This window comes from Asterias amurensis, chromosome 22 (assembly GCF_032118995.1).
Source record: "Asterias amurensis chromosome 22, ASM3211899v1".
NCBI classification, from domain to species: domain Eukaryota; kingdom Metazoa; phylum Echinodermata; class Asteroidea; order Forcipulatida; family Asteriidae; genus Asterias; species Asterias amurensis.
In genome coordinates, this window is record NC_092669.1 from 2,594,899 (window position 1) to 2,621,500 (window position 26,602).

Here is a 26,602-nt window from a genome sequence, read left to right on the forward strand (position 1 = left end):
TTTACTCAATTGGTCAACGAATTTGAAAGAGAAATATCTAGGTAAAAACACCATTGTTGCATTACTTTGTGTGCTTTTAGATGTATTAAAAAAGGCTTTAGCTGAAGTCGTTTATTATTTGAGCGAGAAATTACCTCTTACTTCAGAGGGAGTTGAAAAAACTTCCATTTTCAAATTGTTTTTTTTTTTATTCTGTAATCCATTTTCCTTCTATGACAACACTCAAGTAAATGTATACCTTGTTCAAAAAAAATAAAAAAATAAAAATAAAATAAAATCTTTAATTGTTTGTCAGTTACACTTGCCAACAATACACCTACTGCAGCCGTTTCAAAAAGAGTTAGGACTCGTCGTATCTCGAGTTAGGACGAGTTACTCTTCCTAACTTAGGATTAATCTTAAGGTCTGCATGCTACAGTGCAGGGTTGGGACTCGTCTTAAGTCCTAAGATTAGTCTTAAGTTAGGAAGAGTTTTGTGAAATCGACGGCTGTATACCTATTTAAATTATAACCGGCCCCTACACTATCCCCATCCCCATCCTCTACACTATCCCCCTCCCAACCTCAACCCCCACACTATCCTCTTCTCTCTCCCCTCATCCTCGACCCACCAACCACAGAGTGAGCTCATCAGACATCCCCCGAGAAAACGACAACATGCATTTTGCAGTTAGTCCAACCGCCCAAATCCCCTCTCCAACCCCACCCCACCCCACCCCACCCCTCCCCACACACCCCACCCCTTCTCTCCGAACCCTCAAACCCCACTCACCTAAACCGTACACCCACAGAGTGAGCTCACCAGACATCCCCACGAAACGATTACATGCATTTTGCAGTTAGTCCGACCGCACAAATCCCCTCTCCACTCAACCTTTTATGCACCTTAACAAGATTATAAAATCGGAAAAGCCCCCGGCGAAAAAACACTAGAAGTGGATTTAGAAACGATACAGTGTACAAGTCTGTATCCAAGGAACTAGGCATGGGTACAAGGCACAGCAAATAACACCTCTATCTGATCCTGTGTACATGTAGTTCTCAGGCCTGATTCTTCACGGAGGCAACAGAGGCGATTGCCTCCGTTGCCCGTTGCCATTGCCTTGGTGCCCTTGAAATGCTCCAGTAGAAATTTACAAATTCCTCATAGGGTACCCTTTACCCAGGAGAAAATGCCTTGGTGCCTTTGCCCTTTCAAAAACGAAGCATACAGGCCTGAGTTCTGGAACGTTTGTTTCTCATGTAAGATCATTTTACGGCATCGGCAAATATTTCATTTCTTGAGGGAACGAAGAGCAGTCTTTTCGTCTATATACGTAGGACAGAGACCCTGGCAAATGTGGGTGTAAGATTTCAGCAGAATTTCCTTTGGACTAACTACATTATCACTCAGCATGACCAGAAATATATGACAAGGTAAGAGGGGTCCTTAAACTCCCGTTGGTGTTGGTTGGGGATAACTTAGCCAGGCTGACCCTCCTGGTTGTTGCATTACAGGGGATTTACAAACTCTCTGCATCATAAAGATCAGTCCACTATGGGTAGTTTGTCTTGGTCTCCCCTTGGTCTGAAGGATGAAGCCCCCCTGAACCTCCCGGGTGTTACATTTCAGAGGATTTACAGAGTCTCTACCTCAACATGAATAGCGGACTAGGGTAGTGGGCCTGGGTCTCCCCTTGGTCTAGAGGATGAAGCCCCCTGAACCTCCCGGGTGTTACATTTCAGAGGATTTACAGAGTCTCTACATCACCACAAATACAGAACTAGGGTAGTGGGTCTGGGTCTCCCCTTGGTCTAGAGGATGAAGCCCCCTTGAACCTCCCGGGTGTTACATTTCAGAGGATTTACAGACTCTCTACATCACCACAAATACAGAACTAGGGTAGTGGGCCTGGGTCTCCCCTTGGTCTAGAGGATGAAGCCCCCGGAACCTCCTGGGTGTTACATTTCAGAGGATTTACAGAGTCTCTACATCACCACAAATACAGAACTAGGGTAGTGGGTCTGGGTCTCCCCTTGGTCTAGAGGATGAAGCCCCCTTGAACCTCCCGGGTGTTACATTTCAGAGGATTTACAGTCTCTACATCACCACAATTACAGAACTAGGGCAGTGGGTCTGGGTCTCCCCTTGGTATAGAAGATATAACCCTTCAACCTCCTGGGTGTTACATTACAGTGGATTTAAACTCTCTACATCACCTCAAATAAAGAACTACATGTAGTGGGTCCGGGCTTGCCATTGGTCTAGAAAAAGAAAACCATTTTACAATTCTTCAATTACAAATCTAGGTTAGTGGGTTTGGGTCCCCTCTTGCTGGTGTAGATGAGGAAGACCAAAAAATACAAGGGTGATACATTACAGAGAATTAACCGGTTCTTTTAGTTACTTTTGATAAAACCTCAAAAACCTAAACTATTCTAAAGCATGAAACAAGCCCTAAGTAAATGTTACAAACAAGTTTTTAAAAATTACATTTGCAAACTTTGCGGTACTGCCGAGTTGATACATGCAACAATAACATGTGTTAGAAGGAAAAAAAATCAAACTTTTCAAAATATCAGCTTTAAAAAGAACAAAGAAAAAAAAGGGAAAAAAATAAAACGCGAAAAGTATCTATGGGCAAAATAAAAACAAGTAAAGAAAGATAAAAGAGTTATTAAATCTTACTTGGCACTGGAGACAAACGGAGAAAGATCGTTGGCGCTGCTTGAAGTAACAGTTATGTTCCATCATTACGAGTCCGATAAATCGGCCTACGTGCCCTGGCAAGAATCCCCCAAGCGAGGGCCTGAGGGTCTAAACAGTGTCGTCTTACAAAAGGCACTCGGCTAGTGTTTTCTCACTAAGGTGTGTACACTGGTAATCAGGTTGTTTCTCTGGTGTCGACTGGTACCCGGGCATCGACCAGTACCCATGCATTACTTGTCTTAACGTCGATCAGAATCCACCCGTTTTTTTTTTGTTATAATCCAATCTCAGCAAATCTGTCTCCCACATACAGGGGTTTCGAACAGATCATACCATATAAGACACGTGGAGTATGTAGGCACTTCCGATCAGAAATGGTTAATCCAATTTGGCCGACAGACTTTGAGGATTTTTTTTTTGTCTTCTTCCCTTCTCTCTAATCTCCCTCACCGACCAGGCTGGAGTAAAGTTTCACTAGGCCTCACCTCTTCAGGGGAATGATCAGGCGTTGTTATTGTATTCATGTCATTCCATCCTTTCAAAACGAACAATACGAGACGCATATGTCAAGCAGATTATGACGGAGTCAAATTCAGTCGGTCAGAAAAGCCAGAGTGACGGGGGAAAAATTTTTTCACATTTTCGACTCCTCCTTCTTTACACAAACTCGAGACTTGTTTCGCAAAAGAACATGTCAACATTGTTATTTCTCGAAGCTGATTTATTTATGTTTTTTCGTTGGCCGCACGAGTCTGGTGATACAATCATAGGGTGGCGGTAATTACATGAGAAGATGAACGTGTTGTGATGGCTTCCGAGGGCAGACTTAAATCCGGGGGACTTTTCCTTTCCTGATGACCGCCAGTTTAGATCACTTTTTTTTTTTTCTTCTTCTTTACCGTTCGGTAATTATACTAGAACTATCAGGGGACAAATGAATTAATGCTGTTGTATCGAATATCAAGAGGAGCGGGGAATGAGTTTTTTGTTTGAAAAAACAAAACAGCAACGGCTGTCATCAGTCCAGGACAAGTTGAAACCTCAACATTAGTAAGACGAAACGAGACATCATTGGGAATCAGATACATTTCCATGGCAACCGGAATGTACATCCACATTGGTTGTTTGGCGAAGCCATCAAGAAGGGGGGGGTGAGTTGGGAGCGATCACAGAGTGCAAAAGGCGATTAATTAGACACAGGATGGGACAAAGATGACTTTGATCCCCCTCTGAGCTCAACGACTCTCCTCATACATGACGCTCGACAACAGGATGAGTTACCATGACAACCGCTTCAATTTCTACAGAAAGTGCTTATAATTCACGCCTAAATATGTCACCACAAAAAAAGCATTAACTGACAGCAAGGCCAGTAGGAGGTATTTCTAAAGCTTCCGCTGATGTACCAGGTGCTAGCTTTACAATGTTACGGTTACCAGTTTTGTAACCGATACCCTGCCGAGAGGGCCCTTGCTCTCCATCTTCGAGTGCGTCAAGTCTTGGCGCATCATTTCCTAGCCGACCATGCCGATAGCAATCGTCCTCGTTTCCAGCTCACCTCTTCTCTCCTTCTTAAGTCAACGAGTTTACTCTCCTACTCCTGATGACTTTCTCTTGATTATTCTGTCTCACATAACTCTTTGATTTAATATTTTCCAATTGAGTTGAGGCCTAGGTTGCAGAAAATGTCACTTTACAAACCTTCTTCTTAAGACGACGAGTTTGCTCTCCTACTATTTAAGATTTTAACTCCCAATGACTTACTTCTTATTATTCTGTCTCAGATGCTTCGGCTTTGAGTTAATATTTATTTTTCCAAGAGTTGAAGCCGCGATTGCAGAAAATGTCTCTGTCACTTTACAAAGCTCTTCAGCGTTTCCTATTCCCCACGCAAACGGCAAATCAGATGTTGAGATCTGTGCTTACTTAACACAAGCAACTGTTTCAAATTACTCATCAATAACCGCGATTGCAGAAAATTTCCCCGTCACTTTACAAACCTCTTCAGCGTTTCCTACTCCACACACGAACACCAAATCATACGTTGACATCTGTGGTGACTTTATACACAAGCAAATATTTCAAATTTCTCGGCCTTAATCTGAAACAACACCAACAAAAACCCGGAGATTAACAAAAAAGGGAAAAGAGATCAAATTTCCAGGAATTAAAACTCAGAGGCCTTAATATCACCTCTAAAAGTAAAACGCTGTCCCTTCTTTAAACCCATGGCACAGATCGGGAATGAAACAAAAACAAAGAATTAATGCCAGGGCAAGTGCGGCCACTTCACGCCAGAGCCAATCCTCAAGAACTCCGATGAACAACTTGTGTATCCACTATTTATTCCGTCACACGTTACCGGCTTAGAATAATCCCGCCAAGTACCGAGCGTCTCGAGACGTGATGACACTCCTGAGAAGACGATGCAGTACAAACGATGAGATCATTCAGAGTACATCTCCCTCTGTCAGAATCCCTCTACCTCTTTAAAATATAAAAAAAAAAACGTCAGTAATATTTAACGTCGCTGCGTGTGTGTGTGTGTGTGTGCACGGCAGTGCTACAGTCGTCTGAGCACTGACTTATGGTGAATCTGTGTGTGGACGATTCGTTGAGTGCAAGCACTGTACGTCCGTGAGGTGAAAGGGAAATAAAGACATGGTATATTTAATAAGCATGGGGGTGGGGGAGGGACACCATGGTCACTGGTTAGAGAGACTCACGTGTGCAGTGGTCACGTGTCCATACTCCCTCGCTACAGGTACATAATGGTCATTTTAGAAACCATATGCTGACAGTGATATGTTTTTCTTTCTAATATGATCCGTGCTATTTGTCCTGCTTTATTGTAATTTGCATACATGTGGTTACTCCCATGCTACATAAAATGGTCATTTCACAAACCGTACGCTGACAAGTTTTTGATTCTTTTGTGATCTGTGCTGTTTGTACTGTTTAATTGCAATTCGCATACTTACTTCTGAATCCCTAATTCCTTTTCAGAGATTTTGCAAGGTTATGTTTTCCTTATCGTTCTTATTTTTTGAACTTTGCATTTGTATCTGCAAAAAATTAATAAATGAAATTAAGGAATTAAATGAAATGAAAATTCCCAACCATACGCTGATATTTCTTTTCACTATTTTTTGCAATTTGTGTAGATACTTCCAAATCCCTAAATCGTCATCGCATTTTCAGATATTGTTTACACAACCGTGCAGAATTTGTTTTTGTGTTATGCATTTTTGTATTTAAAGAGCTTTTATAGTTTAATTAGTTCTCGTATTTTTATACTATAAGCCGTGTATTAAAATGCTCATATTCTTCTATTTTTATACTGCAAGTCGTGGTTTATTAATTCCATAATGTCCATTAATGTTGTCTGTTTTTTAAATTGTGGAATCTCAGGAGATTAACTAATGAGAGTTTTATAATTTTTTGTTACGGATGTTTTCTATCGTTCTTATTTTTGTACTTTCCATTTTTACCAGCCTGAAATTATTTAATGAAATGAAATGAAATTTCACAACCATTACACTGATTTTTTAAAACATCATCCATGCCATTTGTCCAGTCTAATTGCAACATCTATGTCCATAGTTACTTACAAATCCTAAAATCCTCCACGAATTTTCAGAGATTTTGTGTACACAACCGTGCAAATACTGTTGATGTGTTACCATTCTTCTGCATACAGATAGCTCTTACATGTATGTTTTCATAATTACGTGCGGTTTACAATGTGTTTTGATTAAAATTTACATATCCAAGTGTGTGATTTTTTTTAAGAGTCTTTTTATGAGCATTTTGAGTTCACAAATCTTTTTCTTAAAGTTGGCTCTGGTAAAAATGTAGATACATGTACATTGTACATTTGATTCACACAGCCGCTGACCTAAATATTCCAGATAGATTTTTTTACACTTTTCAAATTATTGAAAGACAAATTTGTTGATTTTTCTGAGCAAAAAAACAACAACCTGAAATCATATTTAATATAGCCTATAAGCTGATTAACAAGGGGCATTTTATGTTCTCCTTATTTTCAGATTACACCAATTAGTGGAGAAAAAACGTTTACACAAATTGCATGACATCAATGCACAAACAAAAACTAATAAATGCACACTTGGCGAAAAACTGCAACTGCGGAATTAGATTATCTATTTCTCATGAAATATGACATTTCATACAGAAATACTTCAAGGGATGTTTTCTACTATCATCATCATTAGACCAAGCAAGTTTTATGTAAATCTGTGATCTTCACGATTATTTTTTCTTACCAATTATGTAACGCTCCTTTAAGATCTTTCAAGAACTAATTAGCGAAGCTCGTTAAGAAAGACTCGGGAATCTCAAAGGTTCTCCGGATCTATAAGGTAAGCTTTTAGTTGAAGGAAATGGAGTACAGAACACCCCCCTGAGTAGCATTTACCGCCAGCCAATTAATTAGCATGTTAGAGAAAAGGTCCTTCAATAGGGTCAATTCATTACATTGGTTAAGGTTAATGAAGTATGTGCCAATTTGAAATGCCACAATGAATGCATGAACATTACACATTCTGTTTGAAACGTCGAGACCACACCAGCACTTTTCAGAGCCAACGCTTCCACAAAAGAGATTTACACATGGTTGTACCAGGAAGTTTACTATGTAAAGGAACACGTTGCCTTGGATCGGACGAGTTGGTCTATAAAAAGCGTTTGTAACCGTTTTGTGTAAAATGCACATGGTTGGAAAGATATTTTAAAAGTACAATGATCCACACAAGTTTGCCTCGAAATTGCGTGGTTTTCCTTTTACTGGGCGAACTAACACGGTCGGCCATTTATGGGAGTCAAAAATTTGACAGATGGTACAGGCTTGATACTTCACGGAGGCCACGAAGGCGATTGCCTCAATGCCCCCTGGTCATTGCCTTGGTGCCCTTGAATGATGCTCCAGTAGAAACTCATAATTTCCTCATAGGGTGCCCTTTACCAAGGAGAACATGCCTTGGTGCCCTTGCCCTTTCAAAACGAAGCATACAAGCCTCGTGGTATGTCACTTGTGTTTGCAAGAGTATGTTCCTTTCAATCCCTTAGTTTTTATGAAACGCATCATAAAGGGATGGTACATGTACATCATTAGTTATTAGATGCGGACATTTATTCCAATCCTCTAGTTTTCAAGAAACAAGTTCAAATTTCACAAAAGCAACCAAACAAACAATGAAGAATTGTTCCTTTAACCCAACAAATTGGAATGGATACTTCGTGACCAAACTAAGCAAAACAATACCCTTTTATGAATGAGTAATGTAGCACTGATTTTAAATTCCCCTTGGGAATAAATTTGACCACTTATTTGCAATTTGAGCAAATCGAAAAGGAGAAAAACAACTACTTCCGTTCTTTAAAGGAAAGTTGTTTTAAACTTTCTTTTTATACAAACAAAATATTTGCACAGATATTTGCAACTTACCAAACACGAAGCATCAATTATGTTTTTATCAGAGAAAACATCAATCAAAATTCTTTTGAGAAAGTTCATTTGCAATTCATAAAGTTTAAAGGAACACGTTGCCTTGGATCGGTCGAGTTGGTCTTTGAAAAGCGTTTGTGATCGTTTGTTATTAAATGCATGATTAGAAAGATATTTTAAAAGTAGAATAATGATCCACACAAGTATCACTCAAAATTGCATGGTTTTCTTTTGACCTCGTTGAGAAACACGGTCAGCCATTTGTGGGAGTCAAATGTTTGACTCCCATAAATGGTCGACCATGTTAGTTCGCAAAGTAAAAGTAAAACCACGCAATTTCGAGGCAAATGTGTGTGGATCATTGTATTCTACTTATAAAACGTCTTTCCAACCATGCATTTTATAACAAACGCTTTTCAAACGCTTTTCAAATACCAACTCAACCAATCCAAGGCAACGTGTTCCTTGAAGGACTAAAAGCTAAAACATATCTCTGCTTAGTTTTTTTTTTAGATACATTTATACTTCAGAGGGAAAAAATATTTGCACAGTTATTTGTCCAAACAAAAAGAAGAAAAGATTATTTAAACTAGTTACTACGCAAAACGGGTACTAGGATTTACGGACCAACTTAGTTTTAATGCTCCTTTGTAGATCTCTTACAAAACCGGAGGATTTGCTCAAGTAAACTTTCCCAAAAAGGAAAATTATACCATCATGTATAGAAGAGTTTGCGGTAACACCATGTAATAACAATCTCTAAATGAGTTGGGGTGGTTCTGAAAAGAACCGTTGGGTTAACTCAACGGTTCTTTTCAGAACCACCCCAACTCATTTAGAGATTGTTATTACATGGTGTTACCGCAAACTCTTCTATATCTTATCTCCACCATGCAAAGTTTCAAATCCTACTTATACCATCATGGATATCCAAGGGTATAAAAAATATAGCATCCTTAGAGTCGTGTCCATGACAATATCAAATAAAAAGGGTTATTAAATTTCAAAAAATATATAGAACGGGACACGTGTTAAAAGGACGCCACAATATTGGCTAATCTAATACTTCTCATCAAATTGATCTGGGTACATCTAATGACACCAGGGTCCAATTTTACAGAGCTGCTCAAGCGGAAAGTATTGCTTAGTAATGTTCTGCTTAGCGTGAATCAGCAGGATACCAGTCACAAATGCTACACGTGACATGGCAGTTTGGCTGGTAACCTAATTTTGGTAAGCATAATTTTAATGTGCTTAGCTGCTTTTTGTGCTTATAAGAGTGGGGCCCTGGGAGGGCTGTTGTTTGGCCAAAGTACAAACCCTAGGCTTGCTATTATCAAGTTAAGGATCATAAAGCCAGTGACGTGACCTAAGAAGACGGACTGCAATTAAAACGTCAAATAATGGTTTCTGTACAGGCCTTTGTCACACGTGTGTACAGACCTACGTATGCTTGGGTTGTGAAGACTTATTACTTATTGCAAGTGTCTGGTGATCAACAAACATATTTTTTCTAAGAAAAGGGATCTTACAAGGTTTGCCATTGGAAGGTCAAACTCAAGAAACATATATTATCATAAAGGGATTTTTGGTTGAGTACATTCATTCCAATCTTCTAGTTATAAAGAAACATTCAAATGGATGGAACATCATTGGTTTTTAGAAGAGTACATTCATTCCAGTCCTCTAGTTATAAAGAAACATATCACAAAAGGATGGTAGGCCTACATGTACATCAATGGTTTTTGGAAAAGTAGGCATATACATTCATTCCAATCCTCTAGTTATAAAGAAACATATCATAAAGGGATGGTTCATCAATGGTTTTTGAAATAGTACATTCATTCCAATCTTCTAGTAATAAAGAAACATAAATGGATGGAACATCATAGTTTTTGGAAGAGTACATTAATTCCAACCCTCTAGTTTTCAAGAAACATATCATAAAGGGATAGAACATCTTTGGTTTTTGGAAGAGTACACTAATTCCAATCCTCTAGTTTTCAAGACACAGATCATAAAGGGAGAGTACGTATGCCATTTGTTTTTTGGAAGAGTACATTCGTTCCAATCATCTAGTTTTCAAGAAACATATCATGTAGGGGTGGAACATGTACATCATTGGGTTTTAATAGAGCAAGTTCATACAAGTCCTCATAGTTTTTAAGAACAAAATATCATGAATGGATGGTGCATAAGTTTTTGGAAAAGAACCTTTTTACAAATGCTGATAATATTGCTAAGTGAACTTACTGCTAAGCGAAAAGTATCAGGCTACCAGCCAAACAAACCCTCCCTTAAGCATTATATCCGGTGACCTACATTTATCCATGCTAAGCAGTAAGCAATAAACCCCTGATCCAAAGCCAAGCCATTTGAACGAACTGCAAAATGTCAAACAGGTACAGAATATTAATTTCATATTTAGAGCGGCAGCCCTCGCTTATCCATTGCATTATAATTATCATCACCGAGTTAAAAAAAATTACAAATTTAAAACAAGGTACCACACATGTAAGAACCACTGGTGGATAATTGGCTTTCAGAATTGCCAAGGCTGAAACAATACCTCGGCACGTCCGTAATGGGCAAAACAAGGCCAGTTTGATTAAACAGGAATGGTCGGTGACGCACAGAATATACTACCGCAATACTATAATAACAAAAACAACAAACAATTTAGCCGGAATTTAGTGGAGTGTCAAGGCAGTGGGATAAATGACAACCTCCCCTCACCCTTTCGAAAGCTAGAAAAACAAGAATAAAAAATGACGCAATCAAATTCTGAACGAGGGAGAACAACAATTCTATCTTCATTCCATGCATTAGATTTGAAAAATGGCTTGGTACTTCTTTCTCGTGCATGCTAGTTGAGACCAATTAAGAACTCACTCCACGGTAGTGAAGTTTATATTGAACGAGAAGTCACCACGATCCACTAAAGCTAAAGTAGTTGTCCCGGCCAATTTTTCAACCTTCCAACGACAGTGTAAGTAGTATAAGCAGGACAGTTCTTTCAAGAAAATCTAAGTAGCTCCACGATAGTAGAATGTAAATGTACATTTAAAGCAAGAAAAGTTATAAACAGAACATTATCTACCTGGAAAATACATGTAATTTGAAAGACAATCAGATGAGCTATTTTTCAAAATTTACTTTTGTTGTCTGACATGTGTAATGTGGTTAAATATGTCCTTTAAAAACAAAGTAAAAAACGAAAGGCGGCCTCTAAAAAGGAAGCGGGAGGGGAAAATTTTCTCTAAGTGCTTGTTCTGAAGTTAAAACAGTAGTGCTTTCAATTCAGTTCTTGTAAACAAAAACTAATCTGGTAAAAAATTTCAGCAACAAGGCCTGCAGTCTTATGGATTTTCACTTCAATTAATCGCCATGATATTCTGTATTAGTTTACTGTCCAAGGTGACGTTCAGGAGTAAACCGCCATACCCTCGAAAAGCATGGTGCCAGTGCCGACATGATACACATCTTTACTGGAAACCCTTCGGGGAACCAGACATTAGACTAGACAACTAGTCCTGTGGCTTCTTCTTTTTATATTGCCGGCGTGAAGTCAAGTAAAGATTAATCTTAGGCCACGTGGCACGATCAATCAACCCCGTGGGGGCAACATTCTTCCCTCAATTCAGAGAAATATATAAATCGGGTACGAAGCGGACGGAGGAGGACAATTTTTATGAAGACAGCGCTGGTCAATCAATGGTGGGTTTGCAAACTATAAGATTAGTGGACTGTGTGTGTGTGTGTGTGTGGGGGGGGGGGGGTTAAGATGTGTAACCCGTAGGACCATGAACTCTGAGACCCAGACCGACCCGTGTTGCGACTTAGAGCCAAATTTAAAAATGCAGAAAGATTTTGCTTGGCATTTTTGGGTGACTGCTCTATATTCCAACCCCCCCCCCCCATGTTTTGACAACCATGTTATAAATAATCCTGTTGAAATACAAGCAGGGTTAGGGTTAGGGTTGGGGTAAGGGTTAGGAAAAAAACACGATGGTTAACGGAGTGAAAGATGACCATCAAAGGTTCCCAAGCGAGATGGCGTCGGCTGAGGCACAACCTCTCGCTCAACTCATTCACTTCGTTTTTAACAAACTTGGAGTACAAATCTTAAACCAAACATAAGGGGTCGGGGGAAAAAGAAAATATCTCTTACCTGATGGATGAACAAGGAAGAAGAGTTGGATGATACGTTCATGAAAAGAAAAGAAATAAATATTTATGATTTAGAACTTTGATCATGTAATCAGTAAAAAGCCAACATCCCATGAGGATTTTTCTAACGCATTGAGAAATTGCCACTTTTTTTTTTTCTTGAAGAGAGCTACTGCAAGTTGTCAACCTTTTAAAAAAAAAGACTTTATTTCAACAGAATTTCGAAAAACCTCCAAAAGCTGCGACATTTTCAGCTCAAACTGCAAAAGAAAAGCTGGCATTAAAAGAATTAAAATCCAAGATAACGATATATGCTTCAACCACTGACAATTTCTCAACCTTTCTTCAAGAAAAGCCGAAGAAGAAGGAGAATAAAAACATGCGGCATTTTTTCAGTCAGGAGATAATTACTAAGACCCTTGGTTTGTGAATAAAAGGATCAAATGCCTAAAAACTATAAACATTCCTACACTGGCAGAAACTCCTCTGAAACACTCCTCAATAAATTTTCTCAACCACTGAGATTTTCTCAACCTTTCTTCAAGAAAGCTGATCAGTTGGGAGATAATGACAAAGACCATTGGTTTGTGAATAAAAGGATCAAATCCCTTAACATTTTAAAATATTGCTTCACTGGCAGAAACTCTTAAACACATAATTTTTCTCAACCACTGATAATTTCTCAATCTATCTTCAAGAAAAGCTGAACACGAAGGAGAAGAAAAAACATGCGTCATTTTTCAGTTGGAAGATAAATAAAGACCCTTGGTTTGTAAATTAACGCATCAAATGCCTTTTAAAACATTATGAAAAAAATCCTACATGTACACTGGCAGAACCTCTCCAACACTCAAAAATAATTTTCTCATCCACTGAGTTGAATTTCTTCATGTTCTGCAAGAAAAGCCCGACTAGAAGAAGAAAAACATGCGTCATTTTTTCAGTCGGGAGACAATTACAAAAAGCCTCGGTATGTGAGTAACAGGATTACAGAAAGACATGAAAATGGGGGTAATTAAGTTAGTCGCTTCCCTAGCCACAAATGGACATTCCTTTTTCTCCTGACACTCCATTTGTCGCTATTCTTCGTCCGTCTTTCTCCGCACACAGACGGAGGAGAAAAGGATAGGGGTCGCGTAATGAAATATCAAGGTTAGGATGGCTATATATAATAAATAAAGAAAACTTGTTCAGCGTTCCCGCTCGCTTCCTTTTAAAGGCTGCCTCCTTTTTGATCTCAGACGCGAACAAAAAAAAAAACAATTTTGAAAAATAGCCCAGCCAGTTGTCTTTAAAAGGGTTTGGTTAAAGGGAAGCTTTCTACAATCATTATCTTCAAACTGTGTAAGTTTAATGTAAATCTGTGGACAATTTTGTTTTGTGTCCTTCAAATAGAACCCAGAATGTGGCCTAAGAATGGTTTTTTTTTTTTTTTAAAGGCTACTCCTCCTTTTTTTTTCTTCAAAAAGTTGGGGCGCTAAATATGATTTTTATTTTTTATCCGGCCTAATATTTGCTGTGAGCAATCGGCATGGATTGTCGGAGGTCCGTTAACAAAAAATCCTTCCTACATTTATTTATGTTTTTTAAGCCAAATTCCCTTCTGTGAGTTATCAGAGAGATCTTTCTACATGATCTTTGAGGTATCTTTGCGAAATATTAGTTGGAAGTCGGAGTGAGATGTTTGTTGATCATGGCGATTGCTTACTGCTTTAAGATATCAAATTAACCAAAGCCCATCTGTTACACTGAACTCAATCTCCATTGCGTGTTCAGTCAGAGAAGGACAAAATGCAGACGGGTATCCATTTTTGTGTCATAAAGTCAAGGGTCAGATACCCTTAAAAAGCTCCAATTGAAATTTATAATAACCATATATTAAGGTTGCCGGTTTTTACCAAGTAAAATTTGCAAGCCTGTATGCCTCATCTTCAAGGGCAAAAGCACCAGAGGACGATTTCACAAAGAGTTAGGACTTGTCTTATCTCGAGTTAGGACGCTAAACTTAGTATTAACCTTAAGGTCTGCAGTGCATGCTACAGTGCAGGGTTGGGACTCGTCCTAAGTCCTAAGATTAGTCTTAAGTTAGGAAGAGTTTAGTGAAAACCACGGCAGGGCATTTTTTTTTTGGGGGGGGGGGGGGGAGGAAAATTGTAAGTTTCTACTGGAGCAATTCGATGGCACCAAGGCTGGAGCATATCAAGGGCACCAAGGCAATGACCAGGGAAGCAATGGAGGCAATCGTCTTTGATGCCTCCGTGAAGTATCAGACCTGAATTTGAAGAGAGATTACATGTACCAAAAGTACCTTCCCTTCAAAAGCATCTTTAATATTCCGCCTTAATGTGGTACTAGTTTTATTAGACAATAAACCTGGCTACTCCGTAATCAAACCCCACTGGAGGGGAGTTAGTGCTCCAGTAAACTAATTATAACACACAGCGGGGGAAGTGTCATTTACTTCCTGAATAAACTACTACCCATCCCCCCCCCCCTTCAGCGGGATCTACCTACTTGACGAAACAAGTCTCACCACCATCCTCTATCTACCCCACCACGAAGGAAACCTCCGGGTCGACGCCCCCCTGGGACCCCGCTCAGGTGTTGGGCTCATGTAATATGGATGAAGTTCACGGTTGAGCGAAATTAAATTATGATGATGACGGAGGAGGCCTGGGTACATCGCAGTGACGACTCAAGAGATCCTTAATTTCATCAGAATCGCTCAGCATAGAAACGTCTTGCTTAGGGAGTAAAACAAAACCCCAAAACAGGTCAATCAGAAGAAACACTGAGTAATGTACATTTTTTGCTGTTGGTTCCCTGCTAAATTTGAGATGAGCAGAAAAAGGTGCTCAGCATTTGTTTTGCTTAAACAGCTTGATTAAATTAGACAAGCACTGGACATGTTTGGGTATTTTTTAAGACCAGTATTCTTACTTGGTGTATCCCAACACAAAGTAACAACCCTGAACAAATTTGGGCTCAAATGGTCATCAAATTTGCAAGAAAACAATGAAAGAAAAAAAAACACCCTTGCTGCATTACTTTGTGTGCTTTTAGATGCCTAATAAAAGGCTTCAGCTGATGTCTTTTATTATTTGAGTGAGAAATTACCTCTTTTCCACAAACTACACAACTTAGAGAGTAGTTTCTCACAATGTTTTATACTATCAACAGTCCTCCATTGCTCATTACACCAAGTAAGGTTTTATGCTATCAATCATTTTGAGTAATTACCAATAGTGTCCAATGCCTTTAACAGATGAGAGATAATTGAAAGTGAGACTTAGCAACCACCAAAGAAAGTTCATCTTTCAAAAGTATGATCGTCTTCGAGAAAGAAAAAGTACATGGGACTTGTATCATAGAAGAGGAGTCCCAGGAGATCTAAAAATGCACATAATACATGGAGTCATCACCAATAAACACATCAATTATGTATAAATGCCACGGCTTTTGTGCTCAATCAGCATTTCATTTGTCGGGGTTTCCGCCCGGACTTACGGAGCTCAGAATCGCCGTCGCGACGTAAAGCTCCAGCGTTATCTTGAGACAATGACCGAACCATCTGGTTGCACTACTGGTTGACAACTTCCTCTTCTATAAATCACAGCCCTATTAATAACACAGTAAATCATTCACTGCCATTCAGGGGTAATTTCATAAAGCTGCTTAGCAGTATATTCTGCTTAGCAAATTCCGTGACTAAGCATAAAAAGGCTGGGGTACCAGTACATGTACCAGCGATGGTCACTGTATAGATTGGTATTCTGGTCGGTAACCTATTTCTGTTGAGCCAGAATGTTTTGTGCTTGGCGAGTTGTAACTGAGTGTGTGCCTGTGAAGTGGCTAAACCTAAAACAGTAGACTTGTAGGGACCTCCTATTAGTTGTGTAGTACACCCTCTCCAAATGGGACCTACAACATATCCAACTGGGGACCTTCACCCAACTGTGTCCCTCACACAACTGGGGGCCCCTCGCCCAACTGGGGTTCTTCACCCAACTGGGGACCCTACTGTCCTCATGTGTTATAGGTCCTCATGTGTTATACATGAAGGTCCCTGGTTGAATGTGTACAAACTCTCCCTCACACAACTGGGGCCCCTTGCCCAACTGGGGTTCTTCACCCAACTGGGGACCCTACTGTCCTCATGTGTTATATATCCCTGGTTGAATGTGTACAATCTCTCCAACTGGGGCTCTAACAGATGACAATAGGATCGACCTCTACCCAAATGAGCAAATTCCATTGTCATCCCATGTTATAGGTCCCCAATTTGTGTAAACACTCTCCAACTTCAGACCTTCACCCAACAAATGGGCCTTCACCCAACTGAGGCCTTCACCCAACTGGGGATCCCATTTTAACCAGTGAACCCTATTGTCATTGTTTCTATACATTGTGCATATACGTGTTGGTCCCCAATGTGAATGTGTAGCCCAACCAACACGCACACAGTTACTTCAATCCGCACCGATATACATCAGCAGTCGCGACAACTGACGAACGAGGATGGGCAAGTAGTCTTTGCGTATATTGGAGTTATCTACACAGCCACGTCATGCATGACTAACGCTAACTAGTAATGATCGTCTGGGACAGTCTACACTACAGTGGGTTTTCAATAACAGTGACCTACTTCCTTTTCAAAGAAAGTTATATTTCAATTTGAAAGAATAAGAGAGTTAAAAATTGGGAATATAATAATTTCATAATGCTAAACCCGCTCCCAAAAAAACAATTAAAAAAAGTAATAAAGAAATAAATAAATAAAATAAATAAAAGAAATTAAAACAATTTAAATTTGCAATTTCTAACTTGAAGCTTACTTTATGGTAATGGAAGTGAAATCGATAATAGTACATTTATGTCATAAAATTTGAATCTTCACAGATCGCCTCAAAATCTTTTAGAGAGTCAGTTTTCGCGGTGTCCTTTTTGTCTATTCTTCAGTCAACGTGGTGTAAAATGTCATTTTATTTGACACAGGAAAATTTGAAAGCAATACAAAATGGGTCTCACTAATAAATATCTGCACACGTCGAAAGGTCAAAACCAATACTGTTTTGATCAATACTCAGGAATGAACTGAGGTACAAAAATAAGAGCGATTACAAAACATCACCTTCCCTTTTAAAGACACTGGAAAATATTGGTAATTGTCAAAGACTAGCCTTCACAGTTGGTGCATCTAAACATATGCATAAAATAACAAACCTGTGAAAATTTGAGCTCAATCGGTCATCGAGGTTGCAAGAAAAAACACCCTTGTCGCACCATGGTCACACGAAGTTGTGTGCTTTCAGATGCTTGATTTTGAGACCTCAAATTCGTGGATAATTGCTTCTTTCTTGAAAACTACATCACTTCAGAGGGAGCAGTTTCTCACAATGTTTTATACTATCAACCTCTCCCTATTACTCATTACCAAGAAAGGTTTTATGCTAATAATTTTTTGTGTATCTACCAAAAGTGTCCACTGCCTCTAAGGGTGAACATTAACATTAAAATCACCCGTTCACATAACAATGTATCTCCACTCCTGAAAGTCACACTCTAACAAAGCATGTTCTGCTACAGCACATCCTTGCATTCTAATCTCACGGAACGACAGAGGTAGAGTCTTGACAATAAGAGAGCGTGCTCTCAACACAAGAAACGACGACCGGGGACGGCGGTGGGCGAGTCGTTCAGCGTAATCTGAGAGCACATTCTACTCATGACATCAGGTTGCGTCGTGTTTTCCCCTAATTTCATAGTTTTCGGGGAAGAAGTATTTGTTTTTCACCACCAGGTGAAACAATACCCCGGCAGGGAAAATGTTATGTACCAAATTGATACGAAGATAATTTGTGAAATTAGTTTTTTTTTTTTTTTTAAGGAATTTGCAGAGAATGGATAGTCAAATTTATTTAATTACTAAATAGATTGTAGAGTTCTCGCTATGCACAATCTAGATAGTGTGTCAATGTGCGAGTTGTGGGTCGATATACACAACAAACAAATATTTATTTAATTATCACAAATTGAAAACATTTAAATTGTGGTCCCCTGGATATTCTGAGGCAGACAAAACATAAATTTATGTAGCTGCTCCGACGCCACGTGTATTCCCGTTTGATGGAGGAGTTTCAACACCAAATGTCTTCTCGTTTTTCATCAACAAGAAAGCGAACAATTGTTCTCCTCAAAGGAAGTTTTGTTTCCGCCTACTAGTATGGATGATCCATTAGTGTGGCCGACTGTAATTGCGTGCGATATCTTTCAAAAACCATCTGATTGATGGCACTCCGATTGTTTGCTCAAAGCCGGCATTATTAATATTGTTCCTCTTGCTATGGTAACCAGCCATGGTTACCAGCTATGGTTACCAGCCAACCGAATGAGGAAACTCTGCCCCAGTCAACCAGAACCCAATTTCTCATTTTTCAATACATCTTTGAAATATTTATCAGGAAAAACCAGGAGGGGAAACCAAGCATGCAACAGTCTGTTCTTCTGTACTAGCTGCCTTCATAATTTGTTTTATTATTTATTTATTTTAATTCCAGAGAGCTTTGAAGCTTTTCAAAGCAAGCGTTCGGACACTGTGCCTATTTTGTAGAGTCCAAAATTTAGTTACTACAATAGTGGACCCTGTTAGTTCACAAAGTAGTTCTCAGGGCTGTATGCTTCGTTTTTGAAAGGGCAAGGGCACCAAGGCATTTTCTTCTTGGTAAAGGGCACCCTGTGATGAAATTGCAAATTTGTACTGGAGCATTTCATGAGCACCAAGGCAATGACCAGGGGACACGGAGGCAATCGCCTTCGTTGCCTGAGTTCTAGAAAATAACAGACTGTGTTGTGTAGTTCAAAAAGAAAAACCACACAATTTCGAGGGATTTTTTTAAATTCTTTTCCGTGCAAGACCAATCCTTAAGTTCTGTAGTACACAGGTTAATGTCCCATCTAAAGGACAATGCAATTATGGTAAAGTGCGTAGCGTAAGGACACAAGTGCCGGGACTGGAACTCAAACCCACATTGTGCTGATTAGAAACACCAGAGCTCGAGTACAGTGCCCTTAACAGCTCGACCTCGAAAGGCAACAATGACGTTAATTTATTTGTGTTTTACATATCTCTCCATTCACCTAAAAAAATCCTAAATATTTGCTGATTTACAGTCGAAATTATCAAGAAAGACACAATTAAAAGTCACAAATGAAAGTCCAAGCTGAATACAGTGTCTATTTGCTGAGAAACCAACACTAGAACACTGCCATGATATTTTCACACAAATGTCAAATCCATCATCCACGTTTCATTTTAGTGAGATGACAGCAGTTACAAACTGCATCCTCTGAGAAACAATTCATGCATTAATTGTTTCTAAAATTCAAGCGCTTTGAGGTGAAAATTTGTCCAACCATAGCACGTGGAATGGAATCCATGAAACGGAATTCTCAAAACTATTCAAACAATCACTAGCTGCAGTGCTTATTACTAAGTTGGTTTTATGGTCATAAACTTATGGAGTACACAAGTATTCCCCAGTTGATGACCCTGCCCCTTTAAGAATTATACTATTTTACAAGCGCTCTTAAAGACACTGGACACTATTGGTAATTGTCAAAGACCAGTCTTCTCACTTGGTGTATCTCAACATATGCATAAAATAACAAACCTGTGAAAACTTGAGCTCAATCGGTCGTCGAAGTTGGGAGATATTAATGAAAGAAAAAACACCCTTGTCACACAGAGTTCTGTGCTTTTACGTGTAGATGCTTGATTTCGAGACCTCAAGTTCTACATGTAAATCTAAGGTCTCAAAATCAAATTCGTGGGAAAATTACTTCTTTCTCAAAAACTACTCCACTTCAGAGGGAGCCGTTTCTCACAATTTTTTATACTACCAACCTCTCCCCGTTACTTGTTACCAAGTTAGTTTTATGCTAATAATTATTTTGAGTAATTACCAATAGTGTCCACTGCCTTTAAGTTCAAGAAACACATCTGTCTGGATATCTAAGGGGGAAAAACTGCCTGGAGCTCTTTCTCGCAATAAGCCTCAAGAAACCCTCAGACGGGAAAAGACGAAATGACTTTAAGCCCACACATTACAGCGAAACCATTGGTTGATATTCAACCAAATCCGGGGTTTTGTGCCCACACACTGAACTAAAAAAAACAAATCTACTAACAATTATACAAAAGTGTGCAAACTGTCCGCGGCCTGCTTAATCTCAATAAGAGCTACGTCATTTAACGTCTGAAAGTCAAAGTGCAGGATTCTGAGAGTATGTGGGGGAGGGGGGAATCGACAGCACAGCCTAGTTCATACTTCCTGCGATGGCAAATGTGAAGCGAATTTTGTCGTCATATTGCCATGAGTGTATGCTTCGTTTTGGAAAGAGCAAGGACACCAAGGCATTTTTTCTCCTTGGTAAAGGGCACATTGTGAGGATATTGTAAATATCTACTGGAGCATTTCAAGGGCACCAAGGCAATGACCAGGAGGCATGTAGTCAATCACTTTTCGGATTCCGCTTAAAGACTGGAATGGTGGGGGAGTCAGACAAGTTACTTTTTGGGACGACTCCGACCTTTTTAAAAAACAACAAGTGATTTCTGTCAAAATGTCACACCACCCAGAGGACTTGATCACATTTCAAGAGTTGGGACTTCTGCGAAAGTGTTGTTTAGCGTGACATTTAATAATCTAACGATGTGTTGGCGAACCGGGACGTCTCAAACACATTGCAATGTGGGGGTTTTTAATGTCAGGACTACTCTATAGATGAAACACTTCCATTGATGTGAGTGTTCCCATTGTGGGCAACGCTGGAGGATAATCTTATGTCATCATTATGTTAACTTGATTAATTGCAAGCTTGATACTTCACGGAGGCAACAAAGGCGATCGACACCATGCCGCCTTGTCATTGCCTTGGTGCCCTTAAAATTTCCTCATAGGGCCCTGAGGTATAGGGGTGCCCTTTACCAAGGAGAAAATGCCTTGGTGCCCTTGCCCTTTCAAAAGCATACAGGCCTGTTATTGTGATGATTTTTATTTTGTTATGAACACTGTCGAGGAGGAGGTGGTGGGGGGGGGAGACAAATACTCCCCACCGTCTGACCATGAGTTTTTGAATTGGTTCATATCTCATTAGCATGTTGTGATGCTTTGGGGACAAAGAAACCTACCTTGTACAAATATTTTAGTTAGTACTTCTCAATATTGTTTTATTTGTGTTGTTGCTGTTTTTTTCTATTGGTTTACATGTATTTGTAACTGTCAGTGTAGTGACCCTGTCTTGATCTTTGAAACTGGACAAACTTTCAAAGCATCATCTCATCAGGAATCCACCCCACCCACACAAAACCCCTGCACCGTCTTAATTCTTGCTTAGCTCGAAAATTTGCTCAGCAGATTTTTCTTTTTTTTCTTTTTAGGAAATTGGGCCCTGGACACCAGTCACAGATGGTACTTTACGTTTTGGCTGGTAACCTTATAGTTCTGGTATGCACAATTGTGTTTTCTACTGGAGATGTTCTCAAAATTCAGAACCGTTATATATAACTTATATATATATCTATTTTTTTTGGGGGGGCAGGGGTGATATAAAAATGTATTATAATTTTTTTTTAATACTTTTTTTTTTTTTTTTTTTTTTGTAACACAAAATGTTATCAAGTGATGGGGTTTAAAAACATTTCCTCAAACCATATTTGCTCATAAACAGGCGCCGCAAAATCCCCCTCCTTTCTTCAACACAGATGCTGTTCAAAATTCACCAAAACACGGAAAGTGACGTGCAGAGACCCCAACCTTCACACACACACACACACACACACACATACCCAGCTCACGACTTTTTGATTTCCTTAGCCACACGTAAACGCAGGCAATGTTGATGTTAACAATAAACCGAAAAAAGCTGGCAAACACGTAGAGTTTCATTACATACGTTTGTTGCCACTCCACATGGCATATGATTGCCATCCACACAAACACACATGCCCAGTTTCGTTGTCCAATTAAAACGAACGACGGCCACTGCCGACCCCAGAGAAATTTTCGAGCACGTCCCTGATGAGCAAACAAATCTGGCCGTGAAATCATTTGACTGGTTTGATCTGCTGCTGAGCTAACGTCATTATGTCATCGACGTTGCCGGGCTCAGTCAGTAAAAATGTATTTTAAAGGGCTTGGCTATAGGAACATTACAGAATTGGATTTTGCTTACAAAAAAATTGCTGGCAGTGTAAGCACTTTATGTAATCCACTGTACATTGTATGTACATAAACTGACATCCTGTAGCCGTTTGAGATCAATCAGCCATCTGGGTCACGAGAAAATAGTGAAAACGGTTACACATTTTGAATGACATTTACTCATTTTTGTTTTTAATAAAAACGCTCACTGAGTGATAAACTCCAAACAGGAAATTAGTTTATTTATTTCTCAGACAGAAATGCTTCTAGGGATGGTTTCTACTATCATCATCATTCGACCGTGTAAGATTCATGTAAAATCTGTGATCTTCATGATTTTTGTTTCTTACCTATTCTGTAACGTTCCTTTAATCGCAGGGGGGGGGGGGGGATCAGTCTGGGGGGACCAGGGAAATGATTGGCATTAAGAGACGGTTGACCAGATCAGATGGAATTGTTTCTGAGAGATCGCTGTTGAAATAGTGCTACCCCTTGTCTTGTCCCTCGTAACACATCATGTATTCAAAACTGACTTAACAAATAGACAGGTAACCACAAGAGTCTAGTTCCCTGAAGAGTGCCACTATTCAAAACTGGATTTTAAAAATAGGCAGGTAACCACAAGAGAATTTGGTGTTGAGTTCCTTGAATTAAAAATAAACCCGGAGATCATCAAAACTGTAATTGCTGTCTGGTCCCCAGAGAAAAAAACAATTTTAAATATCGTTAAAATAAGGCGGTCAACTTAGAGAGTTTACTGCTGCGAGAGGGGAAAAAAAAAGGGTATTCAAAACTGACTTTAAAGAAGTTTGGCTAGAGTCGGCTATGGCTGAATTTCACCAGCTCTGACCATTCTTATATAGGCCTAATACCTTCATTCCTATATAAATCCTCTATTGAATCCTAAAATAAAGTGACAACAAAATCTCATCAATAATAGTTTCTCCCAACGCCAGCCGTTGTCCACATAATGTCATTCCCTTTTAAAAGAAGATTTCTCCCGCATAACAGCAACGGACAAATTTCTGAGCGTAGAATTTATGAATTGTGCGGGTCCATTGTTACGGGTGCTATTCCTGAATCAATCTCAAGAATAGCATAACCTTGAATCCTACTCCGTCACATCTTTTCTCTTTTTTTTTTACTTGCCGCATCGTCGAGTCCCGATCGGAAACGAGCGTCTCAAACCCCTCGTTCAATGTGGAGACAGACTCTCAAGATGTGGAGGAGGGGGGGTAGGGAGTGTATTGATTAGGACTTGGGTATAATGACATTTTAATTTTAATCTTGTGGCTTCGGTCAATGTTTTGCTGGCTATGCCGATATATTTATTATACAATTAGGTCCTTTTGGTTGGTAAGTAGTTTGCAATGTCAGCGTATTCAATTTTCTCAAAGAATACTTCAGCAATAATTTTATACTTTTTATGTTTTGGGTTTTTGTTTGATGAGGTCACCTATCCCTTTATGATAGAAGATGATTTACACAAACATTTACGTTGTTAGACCGCAAACAACGCCGGAAAATAAACAATGGACCGTTTCACACAAGGTTTCTTTCATAGAATTGTTTACACTAGCATTATATTAATTTTGGTTTTTACCCATACACCGATGTGTGTAAGCACTGTATATTCGGTACTTTCCCCGAGTCCAGTGAAAAATTTCACAGATATTATCACCTGGGTGGGATTCGAACCCACAACCTTTGCAATTCTAGAGCAGTGTCTTACCAGCTAGACTACCGAGGTTGCCCGGTAGCTAGAGGCATGTTAGTTATAGACCATGTGAACTTGTTTACAATAAGTGTGACCTTGAACATTCTTTGAGTATTCTGGCAGGCAAGAAACTACACTGGTCCTTGACATTTTGTGTCATAATTTCCACATAAAACCAAGACTTATGAAAGTAAAAGCTGTACAAGTTTCTGAGATGTGCCCCCTTTCATCATATCAAAAGTTGATAAGATTTAGACAGTGCAATCTCCATAAAATGTAAGATTTGATGTTTTCTTCCAGTGAGCTGTGTACAAATCGTGCCTGCAGGAAGTCCAGGCTACATGTATGTGGCTAACTATACTTAAGCATAAATTGTTATTCTGTAATTTGTATTAGTATAACTGAGTGTTATGAGCGTGTTCAACAAAGCAAGATTCCATTTAATGGACAGTGAATATAGAATTGAATTGAAGTGAATTATTCTGAGTTGAAATCTCACTTTTTTTATCCGACTCTTTCTATTACCCTCCGAAGTACGCCACTCCAAAATGTGTTATCCGCTCCCACCAAGCGCCAAACGTGCAAATAATTTGCAATATTGTGAAGCGAGTGAAAATATTTGGGCTGTACAATGTCAAGTGCAGAGTGTGGCGAATAAATCACGCTCCACGAACAAGCACTAAACGCGGAGAAGACGACTGCTATCGCTGCTTGTATCACATGCTTTTAAGCATTTACATTCGATTACATTCGAAGTATTTTCTATTTTATTTGTTACCTTCCTTGTATTTAGATCTAGGTGGATTACAGGCTGCAACATTTTCATACATACATGTAGTTCATGTACATGTACAGTAATCACGTCCTGATTGCATAAAGCTGCTTAAAGGAACACGTTGCCTTGGATCGGTCCAGTTAGTCTTTGAAAAGCGTTTGAAGCCGTTTGTTATGAAATTCAAATGGTTATAGATAGATGTTTTAAAGACACTGGACACTATTGGTAATTGTCAAAGACCAGTGTTCTCACTTGGTGCATCTCAACATATGCAAAATCATTAAATCATGACAACAACCAAATCATTTTCATGAAATTTTCAAAAAGGTCTGCGTGTTTATTGTAAAACTAGTTCATGTGACTGAATTTCCTCAGATTCAAAAAAAAATTACATAAAAACCCGATGTCATATCCCTCTTTACAGTTCAGACCAACCTAATCACCCTCCGCGCATTCACTCACGACAGGAACTTTTCCGAGCCCGTCCAACGAAAACACAAACTCTTGTTTACCCAACGTCAGCGAATCGGCAGCCTGAACCCGCCGTTAACATAATCAACAACGGTTAAACGTCATACGGGCCCCCGGCGACCCCGCTACATTTGTACACTATTTTCTGAGGATTAAAAATGACTGGGTTTGTTTGCTCTGCTCGGGTTCGTAGCCAAGGGGGGGTTTATTTTGTCGAGCGGGGCCGGTACGCAAGGGGGGACAGGAAAGAAGCTCACGCTAAGGCTGGCGAAGCAGCAGCACCGGTAATAATTAAATTTAAAATGCAATTTAAGCTTGTGCTGTTTTAACGAGTCGGGTAATTTCTATTTAATCAACTTTGAAAATTCAACGTTGTGAGAAAAGAAAAACATGAATGATCTGCAGCGTCTGAAGCCTCCAACCTTCTTAAAGTGAGTGCTTGGTGACACTAAGTCATGGCACATTCTTATTTACTTTACTGTTTTTCCCCACAGTGCAAAGCCCTAAGGAGGTCAAAGCCCTTGGTATCCTACAATGGACCACTCCACGAATCTAAGAGGGGTATCACACTATCAGGTCCCGGAGTTGTGCAGTTTATGAAGGTCTGAAAACATTCATATACTTTGAGCAAAAAGTTGTGCAGAGACATACAGACCTACCTAGATCTAACTTCACTGTTCTTTATAGCAGGGCCCAATTTCATGGCTCTGAAAACCGTAAGCACAGAATCGGCGCTTACGGAAGCAAGGAATTCTGTGCTTACGGCAAGCGTATTTCACGGGTTAGCGGCGAATTTGGGCTTCTGCGCGTGCGTACCTTACGTTACTAGGCATTCTACGCTTATAAAGCTAGCTCAGAAATTCGGCGCTTGCACGTAAGTGGAGAATCGCGATCGTAAGCGCAGAATTCGGCGATAAGCAGAGCCATGAAATTGGGCCCAAGTTTCCATATAGCCTGCAGCCTGTGCTAGGATCTGAGGTTTCAAACACCCCTTGAAGTTCGTTCTTGAACACTTGAAAGGGGCACAGCAATTTTCCCTGGGTACGGGGCACTCCTATGAGGAAAATCTAATTTTGTATAGGAAACTTTGCAGAGGGCACCACAGCAG

At 39.6% G+C, this 26,602-nt stretch overlaps 1 protein-coding gene across 5 annotated transcripts in view; it reads right to left on the reverse strand.

The window, feature by feature from the left end:
- LOC139953568 (liprin-alpha-1-like) overlaps positions 1 to 26,602 on the reverse strand; it is a 148,558-nt gene that overhangs the window by 69,699 nt on the left and 52,257 nt on the right. The window contains exon 1 of one of the 5 annotated variants that reach the window (XM_071953022.1): positions 2,669 to 2,797. The exons of the other annotated variants lie outside the window; for them this stretch is intronic. Within the exon in view, the coding sequence (XP_071809123.1) occupies positions 2,669 to 2,734 (66 nt within the window). The 5' untranslated portion in view covers positions 2,735 to 2,797. Of the gene's footprint in view, positions 1 to 2,668; positions 2,798 to 26,602 lie in introns of those variants that run through there. 5 annotated transcript variants of the gene reach the window in all.